A 23174-nucleotide genomic window follows, 5' to 3' on the forward strand; every position below is an offset into this window, starting at 1 on the left:
GCTATGGTCCAGAATTAATGGCTCATGGTAATGTAATGCGTTTTTAAACCTTTTTTCCTTCGTTTCAGTGGAAACTGTACTCCCAAGGGGGTGGATACCAGAATCTCGCTGTGTAACGGCTGACTGCTGTGGTATGCACCGCCATGCTGATAATCTTGGGCAGGTGGTCCCAAAAAGCCCAATACAGTCAATGTCAATAGACACGGTGGCCTCAACTACGCAGCGGAGTTGTATTTACAGCAACAGTGCACAGGAATTGACACATTTTCGAGGCGTGCCTTTCTACATTGCAGGGTTGTCGTATCATATTCAAATGAGTGTCAGAAAATAACAGTGGCTGTTGCTATAAGCTACCCTGGCTATGCAGTATGCAAACATCCTGGAAAAAAGTAACTATATCTTATAAACATTTTAAGATGTCTGCTGTGTGCATGTTGGTCTTTCTGAAGTTTTGCAGGTAGTTAGCTCACTTGTTGCATGCCAAAGCGTACTGTTGCTTTATGTATGAATAACAGGCCCATTACTGACAGTCATTGTGGTGTAATTTATTTTAGTCATCACTAAGTCTAAGGCTACAGCCACACTACACCGAATCATTTTCGGATCAAATCTGTGTCCACAAACACTGTATCAGTTTGGGAAGCCTTAAAAACCTGCATTAGAAGTCCGGATCTTGAAAATCATGACAAACGCAGTCCAAGTATGGGCACAAGGGAAGAAATAACCATCAGATAAAATCTGAAAACTGGGGGGAAATAGGCAATGTTTGCCAAGTTTACTGCCTAGGTGCAATAGACAGCTCACATGCTACTTTATAGGAATTCACATTATAATGTCAGGTAGCTTTGTCGACCTACGACAATCAAAACACTAATAATTATGTTTAAAGTTAGCTTTTCTAAAATTCCAAGGATAGGCTATGTATGGATGCATGTAGGTTTAGTCCTGCTGTCCATAGGCTACATCTTAAAAACAGATAGTTTGCACAACCGTGTTTTCGGTGAGCATGCTGCAACTTGCTGGCAGTAGGCTACAATGTACCCCGGCCAGCTAGGCTATTGCACTGTATTATAATCTGTAGGATAATTGAGTTGATTGCGATTTTTATGTGACCGCCCTGCAGTAACATATTACTCTGTCAGAAGTTATTGTTATTTTAATATTAGTCAGTGTATAAAGAACATGCAACAACAAAATCAACTTAGATATTTAGATACGTTTTTCTTTGATGTGTTGATTGCTTCTTTACATGAGCCTATTGATCGCTAATGTAGTGGAATAGGCCTAATCCATCTTACTTACTTAAGGTATTCCCAATATTATGCCAGGTAGCTTTGTCGGACAAACAAATAAAATATCCTACCTCATTTGATGGACATTATAGAACATAGCCTAGTCCACAGTGCCTCTAATGATCAAGAGGGATTATTTGTCACATACAGTTACAATAGGCTATATAATAACTACAGCGTCTTAAGTAGCATAGGCTATAATCCGTTGCCATTCACTGTATGGCTGTCAAATTAATAAATGTACTTTTCGAAAAGCAGCATGGCCATCATCACGTGAAATGAGCACAACGAATCAGGGAAGGGAACATGGGCTTCTTACACTTACGTCATGTCTTTTCAAATGGTTCCGCAACACACTACTGACACACCATCTGCGGCTGCGGAGCAAAATGACTTCGGGTCTCCAGCGGATTCAAATTGCTGATACAATGGTCGAATGTGGACGGGAGGGCGAATCGTAACAAAAGTGTGTCGGATACACTTCTATCCGACATAATCTAGATGTAGTCCAAGTTGCGTCTGGTATGCGCAATACAGTAATAGTGTGAATAAACCACCCGATCAGTATGCATAACATTAGTCTGAAAAGTTAGTTTGGAGAGGCGTTGGATTACTGGGTGAAAGAGTGAAAGGTCTTGGGACAGGATTGACCTAATGACCTCCTCCCTCTTTAACAGAGATAACCTGGCTTTGTTGCTAAGATGCACGGCGGCAGCTAGGCAATGGCTGACTCCACACTCAGAGACTTAAGCACCCGAGTGGAGACAAGCTACTTAGGGGTCGAGATGATTACAGAGTCCCTTCCACCGCAGGGTCCTGAAAGCCACAGCTGGCCAGTTCACTGCCTGAATGAAAATGAGATTAGATGGCCTCACCTTGGGAGCTGAGGCTAAACCTACTGTTCCCTTGCAGGAGCAGTCCGGATATCCTCTTTGGCAGTAATGGTCTGTTTCACAACCGGCATCATTACAATGTCAGCATTACAAGGACACCATTTCAAGACAGGATCGACAACAGAATATGAACAGCCTACTTTCCTGACATATGTCATTTATGTCTGCATGATAAACGTGTCTGCACTAGCTGAAGCATGTGAAGCAAATGAGGATGCACCTTTCTGTGTCTCTGAGGTCGATGTCAGCAATGCCTTTAGGAGGGTTAATTGTAGAAAAGCTGCTGGACCAGATGGAATTTCTAACAGGGTTTTGAAATCCTGCGCTGCTCAGTTAGCTCCTGTGTTCACTTATATCTTTAACACATCATTGGCTCAAGAGACAGTTCCTACTTGCCTCAAGCAGTCTGTTATTGTTCCAGTACCGAAAAACAAAAGTCCATTATGTCTGAATGACTACCGCCCAGTAGCCCTGACGTCTACAGTGATGAAGGGTTTTGAGAAGCTTGTGAAAAACATTATCTGCTCATCCCTCCTTGCCTCCTTCGACCCCCTCCAATTTGCTTACAGAGCCAACAGGTCTACAGAGGATGCCATCTCAAACCTCATGCACACCACCTTAACTCACCTGGAGGAGGGGAATGGGAATTATGTGAGGATGCTGTTCATTGACTTTAGTTCAGCATTCAACACGATAGTACCTCTCACCTTGGTCACAAAGATGAAGGCCTTAGGACTGAACACCACCCTGTGTCACTGGATATTTGACTTCCTCACCAACCGTTCACAAGTGGTTAGAGTGGGGGGTCTGACATCTGACTCATTAACCATCAGCACTTGTGCTCCCCAAGGCTGTGTTTTGAGTCCACTGCTGTACAACATCTACACACATGACTGCAAAGCCAACAGTAGTCATACTTCCATCATCAAGTTTGCAGATGACACAGTGATCTTGGGCCTGATTAGTAACAACAATGAACAGCTCTACTTGGATCAGGTTGATGAGGTGGCACAGTGGTGTCAATCTAACAGCTTGACACTGAATATCAATAAAACCAAGGAAATGGTAGTGGATTACAGAAGGCAGCAGCAGAACTACAGTTACACCCCACTAATGATCAGCGGGCAACCTGTAGAGAGAGTCACAAGTTTTAAATACCTTGGTGTCCACATTACTGAAGACCTAACATGGACTGTTAACACTCAATATGTTCTGAAGAAGTCCAGACAACGACTCTACTTCCTTCGTCAGCTAAGGAAATTCAAAGTTTCTACATCCATCATGAAGGCCTTCTACACTTCAGCGGTTGAGAGTGTTCTAACTGGTAGCATCATCACCTGGTATGGGAACTCCACAGTTAGAGATTGTAGTACTCTGCAGAGAGTAGTGCGCTCAGCTGAACATACTATAAGAACTCAACTCCCTGCTCTACAAGATATCTATTCCAGAAGAGTACTCCTAAGAGCCCAAAAGATTCTGAAGGACTCTTCTCATCCTAACAATGGATTATTCCTACCGCTGAAATCAAGAAGACGCCTATGTAGTCACAAAGCCAGAATTGAGAGACTCAGGAGAAGTTTTTATCCCCAGGCCATCCGAACTCTGAACTCACAGTATACTGACTTTGCACACATTCACTCCTCAGCACTCTCAAACATTTCCCAATTCTGAACTCACACTATACTGACTTTGCACTCATTCACTCCTCAGCACTCATGACCCCCCCCACACACACACCTACAAGACTTTTAGCACTTTTACATCCCTCCCCCTATGCTACAGACCTTTTATTTATTTTCTTATTTCATCACACGTCAAAACACACACACACACACACACACACACATCTGACTTTCTCCAACTTTTGCACATCTCCATAGAACTTTTTATTTATTATTTTTGATTTCTCCTCCATCTACCCATGTCCTTGATTGCCTAGCCTTTCTTATGCAGCCCTTGCCACTTAATCTACTAAACCCCTCTTCTACAGCACTTTTACCCCCACTTTGCACAAATAGGCTGACACCAGACATAATTTCACTGCATTTCTTACTTCCAGTAACTATATGCATGTGAGAATAAGCTTCCTTGTATCCTTGTATCCATACAGGTGCCTTCTCAGGATTTATACATTATTTCCCAGTGCACTAGTCTTCATTGAGATGACTGTACTAGAAGAGAAGCCTTCTACTCGTATCTGTGTGTCAGTCTCTAAACTGTGAATGTGATGCTACAGGACAGTGAAGATGGTCAGTGTGTGTGTGTGTGTGTGTTGTTCTAACTCACCTCTCAGTAGCGAGTCGAGCACAGTGACATCGATGTCTTTGGCGGCTCGCTCCCTTTGCTCGACCGCCCGGCACAGCTTCTGTGCCGCTTCCACGATGCCCTGCCGCCCGTCTTCAGGAGACAGCACCTTCACCACCGCCTGGCATGACAACACTGCACACACACATACACACACATCAAAGAAATCCAACACACACACACGCCTGGCATGTCAACACTGCACACACACATACATCAAAGAGATCCAACGCACACACACACACAATCAAAACACACGCCTGGCATGACAACACTGCACACACACGTACACGTCAAGGAGATCCAATACACACACACACACACTCGCCTGGCATGACAACACTGCACACACACGTACACGTAAAAGAGCTCCAACACACACACACGCCTGGCATGACAACACACACATGCACACGTCAAAGACATCCGACATGCACTGTCTCTTTTACACACACAAACCTTGTAGGACAACACTGCAGACAAACACACACGGGTAAGAGTCTCAACATACACATGTCTCTTACATACACATGTCTCTTACACACACACACACACACACACACACACACACAACCGATGCCTGACAAGACAACACTGCAGACACACATAGCAGACACCCACGTGTCAGAGTCTCACTCAACACACACAGGTCAGTCAACATAGTAAACATACCACTGCCTGTCAAAACGTCACACAAAGTCAGAGAATCAACATGCACAATCAAATAGACACAAGAAGCAAAGATAGATAACTATAAACAAATATCGTTCTCATTAATATGAATGACCACGTTCACACATAAACTATAACGATAACGACATGAAGAACGATATCGTTGGGGATCACTTTCAGAGCAATTTTGAGAACGTTAAAAAGCTAATAGCCAATCAGAACCCATCGAATTTTAGCCGTCACATTCATTAACACAAGGAGAGACTTTGTTTATCGTTCAGTGTGAGCGCTTTTATCGTTATGGTTATAGTTATCGTTATCATTCTTGGTGTGAATAGGCCTCAACACGCAATACTGGGACATCCTCCAGCACACACATTAACAAAGCCCACCAAGGTGAGACAGAAGCAGAACAGAACAAAACAGAAACTTTAATACTGACAGGACGCAAATCCTCCCTGGCTTTATACAACTCTTAAAGCCTGGTTTATCAAATGTATAATACTTTCATGCTCTTAACAGTCAGTGGCAGTCTAACAGCCCTATGACTGGTAAAACCTTTAACATTGTCAATAAATTTACAAAACTGAGGTGTCTGATTTTATGGATGTGGAAACGCAGATGCAGTTTTCAAGGACGTGAACAAACTAGCCACAAGTGAGAGATACCAACCCGGAGTCATGCACTGTGATAAAACGCAACAACCGGCACGTAATTAATGAACCTTTATACTATTCCAAGCAACCCCCACACACACACACACACACAGGTCATAAAAGTAAAAGCACAGATAATGTCAGTTAGAAATATATCTCCCACACACACACATCATTTTTCATCTCAACATGATTTCATTGAGACACAGCCCTACTTGAGAGCACACTGCTCAAAGTAAGTTTTCACTCAAATTGTCCACATTATATAAACACGGACTTGACGCCACTTTTCACTTTTAAATCAAACCTGGCATAGCTAGGCCTGGACAGAGCTCCTTATGGCCATCAGTTTTATAGCGTTTTTGTTTTTTACTATAATGAGGTTTCCCGGACTCCTATAAAACTGTTCTGCCAACTCACAGTGGAAACCATTTCACCCTGATACCCTTTAACTTCAGTTTGGATCCACAGAGTCTACTGCATCCAAAGCAAGGGCAATGACTAATAACTACATATGCGGTCAAAATGTCTCTTCCATTTCCAGTGAAAAAGACAGATATCTCAGTCTCACACACACACACACGATGTGACTCATGACACCACCTTGTTGCTTCAACACAACCAGGGTCATTCCACATCAATTCAACCAGGGCCCACGCACTGGAAAACATATTTATAAAATCTTTCTATATTCCCACAAGGTGTTTGGGTGCTCTGAAAATGAGAACCAAAATGATTTTTCAGACTTGTGAGGTCTGCTGTTCAGAACCTGAAGGGATTTATTTTCTGTTCATTGCTTTTTGTGAGAGTGTTTCTACTTATCTCAGTAAGGAAAATAAATCAAGAGCCTATGTTGAGTACAAATATGTCTTCTGAAGGCTTAAACAGAGCTCAGCCAAAAACTCCAATAAAATTTGTATCAACTTTGAGGGGCAGCTATGACCATGCATGATTATCCAGACCAAACGTGACGATTTTGCTACATACTATTCCTATTTATGTACCACCATGCAAAATTTGAGCCTCCTACATGGTTTAGTTCTTGTGCTGTGGGCTTGTGAACTTTGATAAAAAAAAAAGAGGCTGGACAAAATCGACACCCCCTCCCCCTGTAAAACTGGCTGTATCTTGGAAAGTATTGATCTTACATAAGAGTAATTTTACAGTGTGTCTCCTGGGTAACATAGGTACACCTGGTAATTTTTTCAGAATTTTTTGAGACCTAAGTGCGTGGGCCCTGGTTGAACTGACGTGGAATGACCCACCACCAACCTCTATGCAACACTAACAGTAGCCATAGAATTGGATTAAAACAAGGCAGAAAAGAGAAACTATTCAAACTCCAAGCAGACTTCGCCTGCGGCCTTGGATTGAAGACAAGCATGGATAAATGAACTTCTGTAACATTCACAAACACAGCCAGACAGACAAGGACATGTCTAGCCTTGGTGTACTGATCTGGAGATGGAGACAGACAGACACACTGTTATTTAGCATTTTCTTTTACTATAATAAGGTTTCCTGTACTCCTATAAAACTGGCGGTGGTAGTGTAGTGGTTAAGGACCTGGGCTAGTGCTCAGTAGCCTGAAAAGCTGTGGGTTCAATTCACAGCTTCCACCATTGTGCCCTTGAGCAAGGCACTTAACCCCAAGTGTCTCCGGGGACAAAGGCCCTTGTAATATAATTGATATAAGTCGCTTTGGATAAAAGTATCTGCTAAATGAATGAATATATGAATAAATATTCTGTCAGCACACAGTGAAACACACACACACACAGTGTAAGATTTTGTTTTATGTGACATCCATCTGGTTAGGGGCAGGATTTTATTTTAGTTCAAGCATCTCATCTCAATAAGACCCTCAGCTGTGCTGTTTGGTACCGACCCAAGACAAGCAGGCAAGCATCTGCAGACACACTTGTGGCCAAGCCAGCCAGCAAACAAAACAAAACTAAACATTCCAACGATTTCCAAAATATTTAGTGAATGCCTTGAACAAGAAGGGTGACCACTTGTACAGACATGCAGAGAGAGAGAGAGAGAGAGAGAGAGAGAGAGAGAGAGAGAGAGAGAGAGAGAAAGAGAAAGAGAGAGAGAGAGAGAGAGAGAGAGAGAGAGACAGACAGACACAACTCTGTGAGGCCATCAAAAATTAGCCTCCCGTATGTTCTGTGCATGGTGCCCACCAGGCTGACTGGCTTGAGGCATAGCTCTTGTGTGCCAATTTAGATCTAGGAGTGGAAGTGAGGCATATTAAAATAAAGAGGCAGAAATTAATCAACCCATAGAGGCAAGGTTTGACTGACTAATACAATTTCCCCACATCCTCCATATAAACATGCTCTTATATATAATATACTCTATGCTCTTATTAAACAAGTGGTATAAATAATCTAGGATTCAACTAAAGGCACATTACAAAAAACATGATCGTTTTAATTTCTACACCACCACCCAGACATTCTGAACAGATCAGCCAATGACCCAGGCTACTACTGTATACACATACATCATGCACATACACACAAAGTACAACCTGGAGTTGCACTCGTTTTCTTGCATCCCATCAAGTTCTTCCGGTGTAACCTAACTAAGTAGGGTTGCATCAGTCTCTTCCTCTCCCTTTGTAGGGAGCATATGAATCATAACGGAGGATAAGTAAACCGGTTTCTACTGGGTGTTGAGATGATTTCGCAACTTTTGCTTAATGTTTTGTTCAGTTCTGCCTTTCACCCAAATCAGATGCTTTATTGAAACAGTTGGAATGCTGGATATTCTAAACTGATTATTAATGAGTGGTGAGTACTGGGTAACGTGAGAACAAATAGTCCAAATGGGCATATGTCTATTGTGCCTTCTGTGTGTGTGTGTGTGTGTGTGTCTGTATAGTGTGTGATCTCACCTTGATGGTCTTGTTTGTCGCTGCCATTACTTAAAAACTCCACAGAGTACTTGGAGCCGTCTGCCCCCAGCTGCTCCTGCTGCTGTTTGAGGATCTCCTCCATCAGCCGGGAGTTATTCCTCCTGAACACACCTGAGAGAGAGAGAGAGATGCATGTTAGAGGAGTGATGGGCAATAAGAACAAGGGAAGATGACTGAGAAATACAAAGAGATGATTAGAATAGATGGTAAGAATACAACGATATTTATAGATGAATGAAGTTGGAGTGTAAGATAAAAAAAAAAAACTACAAGTGATGTTGACCTGTTAAAGATTCTGAACATAACCTTAAGAAAAGACTGATTTGTTCTATTGTGTCAGAGCTGAAGGACTAACTGTTCAGATAGGGAAATCTTTTCTACTACATTGCAATATCTTAATCCCACTCATTCATTAACTTTATTTGAAATGTCAGCGAGATCTAGTCATCTTTGCTTTTATGTAACTTTAACTGTTCCATGCATCCAGCTGTTTCTTACATTAACTCATGAGGGCACGGTCACGTGACGTTCCAGTCACCGTTCAGCTGAGACTTGCAGACTTCAACATCTCCCACCATGAATAATATGAGCAGTTCCATCATGACACTAAATTTACCACAAGCCTGAAATATATTCTACAAGTCCTCAGTCACATGCTGGAATAAGCGGAACATGGGAAGACTTCAGATTCAACAACGATCTTTTCTTAGAATAGAGGAAACTGGCATTCATAACCAGGTGAATTGAGACAGAACAGATAAATATTTCACATGCCCGTACTTTGCGAATAACGTAATTCAACGGACAATTGGAAAACAATGACATCCCTCAAAATACGATGTTTTAGTGACCATGTTGCTAACACAACAGAAAATGCAAGATTACATTACGAAATCACAAGACGAACCAGTTCCTACACCCCCAAAGCCAGAAGAGCGATTTCCCTCATAGACCTACACCCATTGTTAGTAAAGAGCATTGGTCCTCAGACCAATTTTATTTTAACTCCCTTTCCGTTTGACACTAGCATTCTCCACTCTCAACGTGGACATAAGAGTAGCTCAACACAAATCTGTCCCAGCTTTGCTATTCCCATGGATATCACGTACGCAAAGATGCCAGGGGCTAATGGGAGAGGCGATGAGCGAGTCAACTGAGTCAACTGTCCTTTCATCCCAGATAAGGTGGAAGACAATAATGATGATACATCAACAGGTTTAGCCTAAGGAAGGAAAGCTCAAAGTTTAGACAGAATCGTTGTTAGCTAAGTATCATGCTATGCGATTCTGTGTCATTCACCACACCCCACTCACAATCCAAACACATGTTACAGTCTGAATACAGCAGGCTATCTGAAAATAGAGAAAGGGTCAACGGCTTTCTCAGGGATCAGAATAACGCTAACGTTGCAGATTGGCCAATTTTTAGTATTCGAGCATATGGCTGACGACGGTGCACGTGACTGTCATGGTATGTTACACTACTAGGCTAGGCTACTAAGCCATAGATTTTTCACACTTGATTGGTATGCGCTTCATTACCTAGAACCAGCCTTACCTTGATTATCGTACACGCTAACATATGATATCCCCACTGCCATGCACCAGACAACAAGGTTAGCTATGTCCGAATATCGCGGTTCCTCTTCGGCTATCAACAAGCCAACATGTAGAGGTAGCTTCTCTAGCGCTTTCCCGTCCGCGCCAAAGCGAAAACGGCGACCGACACGTTTGCCGGTCGTGGGTGCCAATTTCTTATGGTTCGGGAACCCCAGTGCTATTGGAACAAGTAGAGCGGCTACAGCCCTTTTCCATATCCGTCCATTCCACTTCCAGAGATGGCTTCGGAACCAGGTGACTAGCGTTCTATGGAGGTGGAGAAGGGCATGTAGAAGCCGCCAGACGAACTCGAATACCAGTGCCATAATGCAGTCCTTCAAAAAAGAGCCACGATGTGATACAATAATCTTAAATAACTACACCGTCGCATTCTAAATCCTCGGGCGACAGGCACACACTAAGCTACCGCGGGTATGCCATCTCTCTCGAAGTCTCTCTCACTGCCAACACTTCATTTTGCCGGCTGCCATTTTTTCTGTCCCAACCTTTACACTCTGAACTCCATGAGTATTACATGGAGCTATCTGATTGGACAGTTAACACAATTTGATTACGAAAGAGATACTTGGAATCCAGCTGACAGTCTCCCCCTAGGGGATAGTTCAAGATATACATTCATTAAAGGCACCCTTAACAGTTTTTTGACATAATAATTATGACCGCAGCGCAGTGAAGCTATAATAAAAAAAAAAAAAGCTAAAATAATTCCGTGGAAATGCATGGATTCCAGTTGCTGCTACTGGAAGAAACTGGAATCCATGCATTTCCACTGAATTATTTTTGGAATCTGATCCCTTATCATACCTGTTCATTCTTACTCGTGCATTTCGACTTATCGTGACTAAATTCAAGATGGCTGCAAACGCTAAACCGTTGAAGATACTGTCTGCATAAATCGTCTTGTAAGTAAACTACCAGTGCTTTTCAAAGTTCTCAATGTCTCGTTTTTAAATGTCAGGGCCCTCGAAGTCTACCAATGAAGTGTGGAGATACATTGAGCCTCGTAAATGGTGTAAAACAGTGATTTATTTGCATGGCTAGCCCGATGCGAAAGCACCACCATTGAAAAAAGCTGTTGGTAGCATCGGCTAACTAAGCGTCAGATTTTAGAGTGCAGGGGACAAGCCGAGATGGGCTATGAGACATACGTTCACACTCGGTATCATGTTTCAACACACTTGAGGTCAATATCACACCGGAATTCTCTTTTAAGGGGGGCATGTCAACCCATCCCATTACCACTTATTACATGTATAGCGCCACCTAGTTAAAAATTAAAAAGCAAAAAATTAGGTGTTTTCATCACAATATCTCTGGCTGACATGGTCAAAACTGCACGCGAAATTGAAAGTGTAGGATCATTATGACACCCTCCGAATGCATGCCAAGTTTTGTGAACTTTCGTTCATGGGGGGCCTTACAATAAAATAATGTATGTGTACATTTAGTTACCGTACACCAACAAGGATTCCCGGGACACTGAAAGACCGGGGTACACGAAACTTGAAACTTGTAACCCCACATGGATAGCATGGAACCATCGTTTTTTGTTTTGATCTGTAGCCCCCCCTGCTGTACTGGACCCCCGAAAGGAGGGTAGGGCAGACACAGTTTTCTGTGAATATCTTGAGAACCGTAGGGCCTAGGATGACCAATTTTTTCAGTATGTTTGCCTCCAGGGGTCATGTTAACCCATTCCATGTGCACACATGTGCATAAACAGATACACACTCACACACATACATTCACAGTAATCATACGCATGACACATACTCACACAGTAGACATATGTACGCATGCATGCACATGCACAAACACACATACGCAGGCAAACACACAAGCACGCACACACACACACACACATAAACATAAACATGTACACGCACACATGCACACAATTCAAGAATTTCTCAGAATTATGAACAGGCAAGATGGGGGTGGGGTTGTATAAAATGAATTTTACATGTGAAATCTATGAACTAATCATGTTTTGGTACTTGTTGTCTAGCAGATACCAGTGAGAATTGAGTGTGGATAATGCAATTTAGTGAGACAGTTAGAATCATATAGGCCTTTCAGCGTGATTTATTTTTGTGGAAAAAATGTGCTGGACTGGGCGGCGGTCATATTTTGTACCGCTCTGCGGTACATCTAGTTTTTCCTACAGACTGCTGTCGGTGCATATTATATCAGAGTTATGTTCAATAGGCCTACTTTGTTGCAAAAGAGGCATAGTTAGTTTATTACTACGCCTCTCAACTGGGGGACCTTCTGGGTGCCTTTAAAGGGTGACTATGCACATTTCTTTTGTTAGCTTAATTTACCTTAACTTAACAGCTTTGGAGTCATTGGAATGGTTATATGACTTTTTCTGGGGTGAATGGTGCGGCTCTGGAATGGTGGCTGTCTCGCTTGAGCGGAAAAACCAGCCTTGCAACTTTGAACTGGGGAGTCGGGGCCCACCGGCCTCAGAGACAGAAAGTCTCGCGGTCGTTGTGACAAATTGTTTTACTGCATTACACCTGCCTAGAACAAGGTAGCGATGGAGTGTGTCAGACATTCGTTATGGCAGAGCCAGCGAAAAGAAGCAGAAAGCGAGTAAACCGTTGTCTGAGGAACAGGGAAAGATGAAACGGCAGACTGACCGATTGATGAGTATTGTAAAATATATACTCTGAAGCTGTAGGGGAAGCAGATATTATGGTCACGAGATGCCAGCCTACATAATGAAAATGGAATTTAAACATTTTTATTCAGACACGTATCAATTCATCAACACATTTTATAGGTTCATAACCAAATTGCACTTTTTAAAGACATTACACTGATTTCCCTATCTCATTCATCTATGTTGCTCACAGAAACATGCTGGCTGAAACTTAATGCATAGGCATAACCACAGAATAATCAGCAAGTTGATACTGAGGTCACACATCGTAGTCATAATACTCCTCATTCTCTGTCTGTTCCTCTGGGTCAGAGTCCTCTGCATCTTTCACAGTATCCTCTTCACATCTGTGTTGCTCCAGAAGAGATACCCGCCAGTGTTCCCCTAGTGTTGGTGCAGGTTCCACGCACAGCTCCTCCCCGATGTCCACTTGCCGCACCATCAGCGCATGCTTCACACGGACCAGCTCGCAGGTGCAGTTCCAGGGGTTTCCTCCCAGGAACATCCTCTGCAGGCGGGGCAGGTGAGCCACCAATCTCAGGCTGAGGGAGGACAGTCTGTTGTTCCGCAGGTTCAAGACCTGCAGACGCTTCAAAGTTTTCATCTCCTGTTCCCGGATGGTGGAGATGCGATTCTGCTTCAGGTCCAGACGAACTAATGTGTCAGGGAGGCTGAATAGTGGCAGAAATGGGGAACGGGATTTTAGTTCATGAAGAGACATAATTCATCTTTGTATGCCTGATATGCATCGATATGTTCCATTCACTTTTAGTTACCTAGTTATTTCTATTATGAAAATTGGCGTATTTGTGTACGCAATAAATATGTAACAGTAAATTGAAAATTAGTTAAAAGCTCTCAGGGTTACATTTTGCAACAGATCACAAGATATTAAAATATAAATGTCAGATGTTTTTCCTACCCTTCTGGAATACTGGTGAGGAGGTTCTGTTCCAAGGCTAGGTTTGTAAGTTGGAGGCAGTTCTTCAGAGCATTGGCCTCAAAATGCCTAATGGTGTTGTTCTCCAGAAATAGATGTTTCAGGTGTCGCATCCCAGACAGGTGCTGATAGGTGACCTCCTGCAAGGCGTTCTGCCTGCAGTCGAGCGTCTCCAGCTTAGGGGCAAGCCTGCTGGGCAGCACCTTTAGCTGGTTTCCCGACAGCTCCAGTGAGGTCAGGTTGGGCAGGCGGAGGCCCCCGTCAACGGACGAAACCTTGTTGGCCGAGACCGAGAGCACCGTGAGGTTCCTCAGATGGGCCATGTCCCGGTTCCGGAGGGCCCGGATCTGGTTGCGGTCCAGGCCAAGGTGGAGTAGTGCCCTGGGGAGGTCGTGGGGCACCCGCGTCAGGAGGTTCCCTGACAGCTGGAGAGTTCTGAGCGACTGCAGGGAAGCGAAGAACGCAGAGGACAAGGAGGAGATGCGGTTGCTGGCCACGCTCAGCAGGTTCAGCTGTGGTAGCCGGAGGGCGCCGTTGACCACCTCAATGAGGTTTCCATCCAGATACAAGCACTCAAGTTTCACCAGGGCGGAGAGGCTGTTGGCTCGGAGGGCGGTGATCATGTTGCTCTGGAGGTCCAGCACTCGTAAACGATGGAGCCCCTCGAAGGCAGCCCCCTGCAGGGCATGGATGTGATTGTGGCCCACACGCAGGACCTCTAGGCTGGACGGGAGACCACGGGGCACGTGGCGGAGCTTGTTCTTCTGCAGGTCCAGAACCCGTAAAGAGGGCTGTGCCTGGAAGGTGTTGACCTCCACTAGTTCCACACCACAGGACGAGAGGCCCACCTCCTGCAGGTCTGACAGGCCTATGAAGTCTCTACCCTGAGAAGAATCACCCCATATCAGAAAAGACATGTTAACATAAGCATTTATTATCTCTCAAAAAAAGGAAGTACATACAGCAATTTAAAAATGATTAAAAAGGTAATATACAATTGTTAATGAGTTATTGAGTCATTAAGAGTATCCTGAGAGACACATGAAACATGAGAAACAAATAATTAACTGTGCACTGCATGTTGTAAACGAATAGTAAACTTTTAATAAGTTACTGACAGTGTCATAACCTATAATCAACCATAAGGACTCCAAATGAAAGCCACTCTTACTATGAAATGCAAAGCATGAAATGCTACCTCATAGCTGTTATAGTTTGAGCACTTAAAAACTTCACACAGTACGAAATGCATGATACAAACAATTAATATAGCACATATATGATACATGTAAAAAACCTTTACTATCCTGAAACTGTATTATGCAGAGTTAACAGTACCTTAATCTCCTTGATATGGTTGTAGGCCAAATTCAGTTTAGTCACATCCGATGAGATACCAGTGGGTACGGCTTGTATTCTGAAACACTGCATTGACTTTGTATGCTCACACACACATTTCTTTGGGCACACATGACTGCGTATACAGCTAATATGAAAGGCAACAATACTAGTGAATAACCAGTACACCCACATCATGAGAAGTCTTTCCCATTAGGCACGAACAGGATGCAGCCTTCCTGAGGGTCTTCAGAACCTCAGCGCTTAAATAGCTCAACCAAGCGAGAGCCAACCCAGGTCTGTCCTGGCTTTATTTGGAACAATGGGCTGAGATTTTTATCTTGGTTAAAAAAACAACATTTGACACTGACAAGGAACTGGCATAAATGGTAATAGATTGTCTCTCTGTTTAGAGGGACGTGAGAAACTTGCTGATAAACAATTTACAGCCCCATTCTCTGACGAATGCAATTTCCTGTTCTTAAATACAATGCCCCCCACAGTTTCTTAGTTCATTGATAAGTGTATGTTCTACGGCCTACCACACATATGAAATCTAAAGGCATTCTGTGAAACTGTTTTATTCAACTAAATAACAATATCTACCAAATTTTGAGGCGATGGGGACCATATATTACAAATTAAAAGTACATTATTCAGACAGCTTATATTATTTACAGTATAAGTGACACAAAAGAGTTGGGCTTTAAGTAGGCTACACAGTGTTTGAATACACATCCAGACATAACAATGCTTGCAGCTGGCTGACAGCATGACAATTGTATTTTTGTGTATACACTAATATCTACCTATTTGGCAAAAGGAAAGTAAGCCAAGACAAAGGATCCACTTAAGCAACGAAGGAAAGCAAGGCATATAATTGAACTCCCTGGGCATTAAACCTTCTGAACAAAACATGGGTTTACTCCCTTGGGCATGAAATCTAAACAACATATACAACTGGGTAGGCTATACTGACCTTTACACATTTAATTGTAGACTTAAAACCTGGCAACCACATGCCCTCATCAGAATTTCCATGCCAGCATGCCATAACAAAAGCGCAGTCAGCACACCTCGAAGGAAGTTAATTTTGGGCTAAACACATTGCATTTTTTAATTTATTTGGTCGCACCCGAAAATAAACCGTCAAACTGCGCATAATATTAAAACAATTATGACCTTTGTGAAATGGTTGAACAGTGACGATGAATAGTTGTTTAACATAGTTAGCATGCCAATCATAAACAGCTTAAACAAGCGACAGATCAAGAAATTGTGTGCAGCTGGTTTGCACAAACTACTGTAAACAAATGTAGGCCGAACCAAATTATGTAGGCTACCTACCGGTACTCTGACCATATAACTGACACTGCTCTGGCAGAACCCTCCATGGGCAGAACACACGACCCACGTGAACACGCACTAGAGTGCGTTGAAGGCACGCAACAACTTAGAATCAAGATGGCGCCCCAAATAACATCAGTTTTCTTTTTACTTTCATTGTCGTATTTGACCAAAGGAGCTCTTACACAATTCAATTCGGTAAGAAATTCATAAAATATCGTAGCACTGTTATGTTAGCGTGAGTGTGTTACTCTGAAGTCTCATTCGCATTAACGTTAGCTCGACGGTAGCCAGCCAGCGGTAACGTTATTGTTGAAAGATAGCGGTAACGTAACGTTAGCCAGCTAGCGAGCAAGATAATGCATGCAGGTCATTGCCATCTTCACATCGATTATGTAACGCGTTTAATTACATGTAACATAGAGAATAACACAAATGTATGAGTCAAACAAGTGTCATTTGAGAGTCATGCTGATTTATCAAGGATTTTGTCAGGTAGACAGCTAACGCTTACTTTAGCCATTAATTAGCACAGTCCCTAGCCAATGTCAGCTAGGTTTATAACAAACAACAACTGATGTAAAGAACTTAACGTTGAACATGCTACTGTTTGTCTAACAGGAACATATTTTGCTCAACGTTACAACAGCTGGTGAGCACAATGAAAGTACCCAAAATCTACAAGTAAGTATGACGCGCCATCGCCATATAATCGGTGTCGTCGCAATCTTATTGGGATGTACTGTGGCTGTATAAACTTTACACAGTGTCTAAACTAATCTGAGCTGTTTTCTTTCCAGATTAGTTTGAACTTTACTTTCGTAGCCAACCAGAGTTACATTAACGAAATTCCTGTGGCGTCGGATGTAACTAGGCTACCCTGTCAAGCTTTACTTTGTAAGTAATGTTAACCTCATTTGTCATGTAGCCTACTTGGTCTAACTGATCACTGTTGCCTTTATGTCGTGTCATAGACAGCTACGGCAATCTTGACATTGTTTCTATTTCTCTATCAGTGGACAGCAACAATAGCCGCACCACGAATGCCTCGGGTCTTTACACGTCCTGTGTAATGCGGGTCCTTGTGGACCAGTTGCATCTGAGGAGTGATGGTGGGGAAGATGTGTTGGTTTTGGTGCTCAATGAGGAAGTCATCGAGTTAGAAGGGAAAGGGGTAAGATTCTACCGAATATACGGTTTATTAATATAGAAATGTGGCATATACCTAACATGCCCTTGGGAAATCACCGCTGAAAGATGGTATCTGAACTGATAATCGTTACACGGACCTACATTGTCTTCCATAATAAAAAATAGTGATGTCTGTTGACGAGGAGCAGAAAATAAGTAACTGGAAAGTTCAGCAGCACAGTTGAAGACATATTAAGACTGTTGATAATTGTGTTTACTGATTTAGTTTTTTTTTTTTTTAGATTTAGTTTAATTTTGTTTTGTGCTGCAATGCATCTTCACTGTCATTTTATTCCATGACATTTCTGCAGGTTCAACAGCAAGATGTGTGTGAAGTAAAACTAATGGTGAATGAAAATGTGGAGTCCCTGACACAGTTCATCAGCATATACCCAATGTCCAAGAACAAACTCTTCTGGATATCAAGAGAAAATGATATTGTCTTGACTAATCCTCCCATTAATAAGAAAGGTGAGCAGCACACTACTCCTGTCATTCATTGAGAAAGTCAGCTTTCAAGATAGTCATTTCAGCTTAAGCAAGTGTGTGTGAATTTCAGAGACAATGTTTTGATAATATAGCCTTTTGGAGTAATTTCTCAGGCATACCTATTACTAATATTGTACCAGATTAAAAATAAAAGGATTCCACATAGATCTTTACATGCAGAATAAGAATGAACTCATCACCCCCCTCTCTCATACCTATAATAGTTAGCAATACCATACTGTTGAAGCATGTGTCTATCTGCTCATGATCACCCCACCCCTCCTCAGTGGAGGACCAGGTCGTGCTGCACACCACTAGCCACTATCCGTTTAAGCACGCCGAGACCACCCAGGAGGAGACCGCCGCCCCGGGCAAGCTCCCCGAGACCCCACTGCGCATGGACCCTGACCTGCTGTATGACAGTGAGGAAAAGGAGGCTATATCCGATTACCTGCTGCCAGAGTCATCTCTCCGGGCGTCCATGTCCTCGTATAATGTAAGCTTTTCAAAGTCGCTTTGGTCAAAAGCATGTGCTGGATACCATAACCATAATATAATACTCACTTCCTCCTTTGCACACATGCAACACTACCTTTGAACATCACTGGTAACAGCATGTTCATAAATGAACTGTAAATGTATTGGAATAAATAAATTAAATAAAATGATTTTTAATTATTATTATATTCATAATTAAATATATATTGTATTATATTAATAATTTCCCTCTGGGGATGAATAATCTTTATTCAGTTGAAGTGTTTGCCTACTCATTTGTTGTCTTATGACCCCTCTTGCTTCATTCTCATCATGCTTGTCCAATAATGCGTTTGCTTTTCATAACCGCATTTCCTCTGCAAATTTGCTGTGCGTAATCATCCTCTGCTGGTTTATTTATGCCCAGTCATCCTTTCTTGTTTGTGCCAAGTCATGCTTTGTGTCTGTTTATGTCCCCAGGCCATGTGTGAGTGGGTGGAGCAACTGCGAGAGCGTCTGCGGCGCTTCTGGGCCGAGTCCCTGCCCGTCTTCTTCCTGGTCATGTGGGTGGTGGTGGTGGGCGTGGTGGGCTCGGCAGTCATCGTGCGTGTCCTGGACCTGATCTTCCCCACCTGCGAGCACCCGTGAGTCCCTCTGTCTGTCTGTCCGTCTTGTTCATCACAGTGTGGTTTTACATTTACATTTAGCAGATACTTTTATTCAAATCGACTTACAGAAGAGAGTAACATTCAAGCTACAGTGCAGAGGAGACCTTAGCTAAAAATTACTACTGCATTGTCAATACTAATACTAGGGATGAGAGTTTTGGTTACACTTTACTTGACAGTATCGACATAAGAGTGACATTACACTGTCATGAACATGTCATAAACAAGTCAAACGTTTATGACAACGCTTCTGTTTTGTCATAACAAGTTAGGGTTAGGATAAGAGTTTCTTATGTCTTATGACCCCCATCATCATAAGTACTAGTCAAAGGGGAAGAAGAAGGTGGAGGTTTTCCACCTACCACTATTTTCTGGTGCGAAAGGGGAGCAAGGAATATTTAGCAGTCAGGACTCAGGGCTGTGTGTTGTAATGGTCACCTATTTGTTTGATGATGGTAAACGCACACCTTGTGAGGTGCTCACGATGGTAAATAAGACTTGAATTTAGAAGAAGTGTCGTGGCACACTCAGAACTTCAATATGCAGTAATTTTATTCGACCAACGTTTCGGCTTGCGCCTTAATCAGGGTCATTTTCACAAAACGGTGAAACACATAAAGACCATTATGGCTGACGCGTTGTGAGCGAACAAGTACAGAATACCATCACTGTTGATTTTGGTTCAGTAGTCAATATTATAATCAAGCTTATGGCTAATGATATTTGTATGAATTTTATTTTCTGTGTGAGGATAAGCCAAACATTCCTGACTTATTTCTTCTTTTGTGCGTGACTTTAGGGGGGTGTTCCATCTGAATCCTGCCACACTGATGCCCGAGGATGAGAAGTGCACCCTGCTAGAGAACATTGAAGTAGAGCTGGAGGAGGAGGAGGGAGAGGGCGAGGGGAATGGAGCCGGAGACCAAGAGAAACAGCAGGCATAGGGACAGCTGTGGATCTGCCCTTGGGGCCAAGCGGCATTCGTTCGGGTAAGCCAGCGTTTCCCAATTCTGTTGGCCAACACCACAGCTCTGCATGGTTTGGGGTCTTTCCCAAACCATACTTGGCTGAACTCAAAGAGATTGAGCCAAGGCTAAGTCCATTCTTTCTCTCTCATACACGGCTTGGAGTTCGGCAACAGGATGGGGAAACGCAGAGCTAAGGGAAACCAATGACTTTGTTGTAGCACTTTAAAAAACACATGTATAGATCAACATTTTCCTCATTGATTTTGTTACCAGGAATTGTGGTCCTTTGTTATGACACAACTTAGAATGATAATATAACACTCAAAATAACCTATTTAAAACACTTTGTAAATTTTAAGAAGGGTGGGATGTATCTAATGATTGTTACCTTTCCGCACCTGCTAAGATCGATGTCGTTTATAGTTACAGCTGATAAATAAGTATTGAATACCGTTCTTTTAGTGAACTAGAGTCGCATCTTAGCCATGAAATGGCTAAATCTGGTTCCCCCACCTTTAACTTGATACAGCGGGGAAAATAAATATTGAACACGTCAACATTTTTTTCAGTAAGTATACTTCCAGTGAGGCTATTTGCATGAAATTTTCACCAGACATTAGTATTAACTTAGGTAATCCACACATATAAAAAATCCAAACATTAATGTTCATAAGTAGAGTTATGAGTAAAAAAGTGGAATGCCACAGGAAAAAAGTATTGAACACGCCTACTGAAATTTCTTAAATACTTTGTGGAAAACCCTTTATTTGTAATGAGAGCTTCAAGGCATTTCCTCTATGACGAAACTAATCAGTCGCAGTATTCAGGTGTGATTTCGGCCCATTCTTTTAAACAGATAGTCTTTTAATATTGAAGATTCCAGGGGTCCCTCTTGTAAATCCTGATCTTTAGGTAACTTCCAAAACTGTTTAATTGGATTTAAGTCAGGGCCTGAATTTCCTTTCTCTGAAACCAATTGAGAGTTTCCTTTGCTGAATGCTTTGGATCATTGTCCTGCTGGAAGGTCTAGCCCTGTCTCATCCTCATTGTTCTGGTGGATGGCAAGATTCTCCCAGAAAAAATGGCTTTATTCATCATTTCTTCAACTGTATGAAGTCTGCCAGTACCATGAGATGAAAAACAGCCCCACACCGTGATGCCTCCACCTCCAAACTTCACTGTTGGTATGGTATTTTTAGGGTGATGCACAGTGCCATTTCTCCTCCAAATATGGTGTGTAGTATGACATCCAAAGAGTTAAATTTTGCTCTCACCTGACCAGAATACATTCTCTTAGTATTTCATAGGCTTGTCCAAATGTTGTGTAGCAAACTTTCAATGAGCTTCGACATGTTTTTCTTCAGTAATAGTCATGTGGGGTGAGCCTGCATAGAGGCCATGGCGGTGGAGTGCATTACCTATGATTTTTCTCTATAACAATTGAACCTGCTGCCTCCAAGCCTTTCTGGAGTGGTCCTTGGTTCTTAGGCTACACTTCTGACTATTCTTCTGACTTCAGAAATCTTGTGAGGAGATCCTGTGCATGGCCGATTGATGATGCAATGATGTTCCTTCCACTTGCAGATAATGGCTCCAATACTGCTTACTGGATGATTCTGAAGTTTCGAAATGCATCTGTAACCAGTTCCATTGATATGTTTTGCAACAATAATGTTGCAAAGGTCTTGGAAGAGCTCTTTGCTTTTACCCATCATGACATGTTTCTTGTGTGACAACTTGGTAACGAAAAACCTTTTTATAGCTCATCAATATGTACTAACCCAGCTTACATTAATTTGCACAGATAGGAGGGATAATTACTCTCTAACTATGTATAGATTCCAGCTCGTTCCTTGCCTTTGTGTACTGTTTTTTCTTAGTGTGTTCAATACTTTTTCCCTGTGCCATTCCACTTTTTTACTCATAACTCTACTTAGGGACATTAATATTTTGATTTTTTAATATGTGTGGATTACCTAAGTTAATACTAATGTCTGTAGAAAATGTTATGCGAATAGCCTCTCTGGAAGTATACTTACTAAAAAAAATGTTGACGTGTTCAATACTTATTTTCTCCGCTGTATATTTGTGTTTTTAACATGCATTGCTGAATTCCCAATTCCTAGGAATTATTGTGTAACAAGATTCATGGTGGTATGAGAAGTAACCGTGATGAGATGTGTGCATGTCTATTTCGAAATCATGAGAAGCATTTTACATGGTGATGCTAGTTATCACCAATTGTCACATTTCTGCTGTAAATAAAACAAAAAAAGGCTTAGTTTAGTTCATAATTTAAAGCTATGAATCATCTTGATTCCAAAACCTTTTGCATTGTGAGGTGTAAGGAAATGTGAGGGATTGTTAAATACTTTTTTTTTTTTTTTTTTTTTTTTTTCAATGCTAAAGCTTAAAAGGGGCTCTTACTCAGACTACTGTTATGTCTGCTGCTTTATTTTTTTGTTGTCTGTTACGTACTGGGATGTTCCTTTAAAAAAAAAATACAGTGGCTGTACATGTACAAAGAAGTAATTATCGCAGTAGTTGCATCTCGCTGGCGTATGAACCGCAAGCTATCCAATGGAGCACTTACTCACTGCAATCACAGCATCGACCAATGATGTATAGAAGGCTCCAGGTCAAAGACTATACAGCAGAGCACTCTAGAATCTTTGCTGTAGGTTATGTCTGCTTATTGCATTACTGGCATCAGTGTTGGTTTTAAC

At 42.2% G+C, this 23174-nt stretch overlaps 3 protein-coding genes across 7 annotated transcripts; 1 reads left to right on the top strand and 2 right to left on the bottom strand.

Moving 5' to 3' along the window:
- Positions 1–4471: 4471 nt before the first annotated feature.
- On the bottom strand, positions 4472–10855 carry nus1 (NUS1 dehydrodolichyl diphosphate synthase subunit; the record flags this gene model as incomplete). 2 transcript variants are annotated; one of them, XM_048249654.1, is given in 3 exon segments in its annotated part: positions 4472–4624; positions 8723–8854; positions 10301–10855. In XM_048249654.1, coding segments are annotated over 3 exon segments (652 nt in total), but the record flags the coding sequence as incomplete, so codon positions are not given.
- A 2240-nt stretch (positions 10856–13095) lies between these two features.
- LOC125299138 (nephrocan-like) lies at positions 13096–16812 on the bottom strand. Of its 3 annotated transcripts, XM_048250279.1 has the most exons (5): positions 16656–16812; positions 15502–15616; positions 15309–15317; positions 13953–14854; positions 13096–13701 (listed from the first exon to the last, which is right to left on the bottom strand). In XM_048250279.1, exons 1-5 carry the CDS (start codon positions 16700–16702, stop codon positions 13290–13292), a joined length of 1485 nt encoding a protein of 494 aa, XP_048106236.1. In that variant the 5' UTR covers positions 16703–16812; the 3' UTR covers positions 13096–13289. The 3 variants fall into 3 exon arrangements, with proteins under 3 accessions (XP_048106236.1, XP_048106235.1, XP_048106234.1); XM_048250278.1 differs by having other exon boundaries at positions 15309–15616; positions 16288–16669; XM_048250277.1 differs by having other exon boundaries at positions 15309–16669.
- Positions 16690–22076, top strand: ginm1 (glycoprotein integral membrane 1). 2 transcript variants are annotated; one of them, XM_048250281.1, is made up of 9 exons: positions 16690–16853; positions 17277–17339; positions 17456–17552; positions 17672–17829; positions 18158–18317; positions 18623–18831; positions 19293–19456; positions 20280–20469; positions 22033–22076. In XM_048250281.1, exons 1-8 carry the CDS (start codon positions 16701–16703, stop codon positions 20422–20424), a joined length of 1149 nt encoding a protein of 382 aa, XP_048106238.1. In that variant the 5' UTR covers positions 16690–16700; the 3' UTR covers positions 20425–20469; positions 22033–22076. The 2 variants fall into 2 exon arrangements, with proteins under 2 accessions (XP_048106238.1, XP_048106237.1); XM_048250280.1 differs by lacking the exon at positions 22033–22076 and having other exon boundaries at positions 16691–16853; positions 20280–21095.
- Positions 22077–23174: the final 1098 nt, after the last annotated feature.

Source organism: Alosa alosa, chromosome 8 (assembly GCF_017589495.1).
Source record: "Alosa alosa isolate M-15738 ecotype Scorff River chromosome 8, AALO_Geno_1.1, whole genome shotgun sequence".
Taxonomy (NCBI): domain Eukaryota; kingdom Metazoa; phylum Chordata; class Actinopteri; order Clupeiformes; family Clupeidae; genus Alosa; species Alosa alosa.

What these genes read in the sequence shown, in the direction of transcription:
- LOC125299138 (XM_048250278.1), bottom strand. Translation starts at nt 15,506, where the DNA reads ATGATGTGGGTGTACTGGTTATTCACTAGTATTGTTGCCTTTCATATT. An exon ending in ACCATATCAAGGAGATTAAG is followed by an intron (nt 14,855 to 15,308) that starts GTACTGTTAACT and finishes GATTCTTCTCAG; the next exon opens with GGTAGAGACTTCATAGGCCT. An exon ending in CTCACCAGTATTCCAGAAGG is followed by an intron (nt 13,702 to 13,952) that starts GTAGGAAAAACA and finishes GCCACTATTCAG; the next exon opens with CCTCCCTGACACATTAGTTC.
- ginm1 (XM_048250281.1), top strand. Translation starts at nt 16,701, where the DNA reads ATGGGCAGAACACACGACCCACGTGAACACGCACTAGAGTGCGTTGAA. An exon ending in AAAGTACCCAAAATCTACAA is followed by an intron (nt 17,340 to 17,455) that starts GTAAGTATGACG and finishes TTTTCTTTCCAG; the next exon opens with ATTAGTTTGAACTTTACTTT. An exon ending in TCCTCCCATTAATAAGAAAG is followed by an intron (nt 18,318 to 18,622) that starts GTGAGCAGCACA and finishes ACCCCTCCTCAG; the next exon opens with TGGAGGACCAGGTCGTGCTG.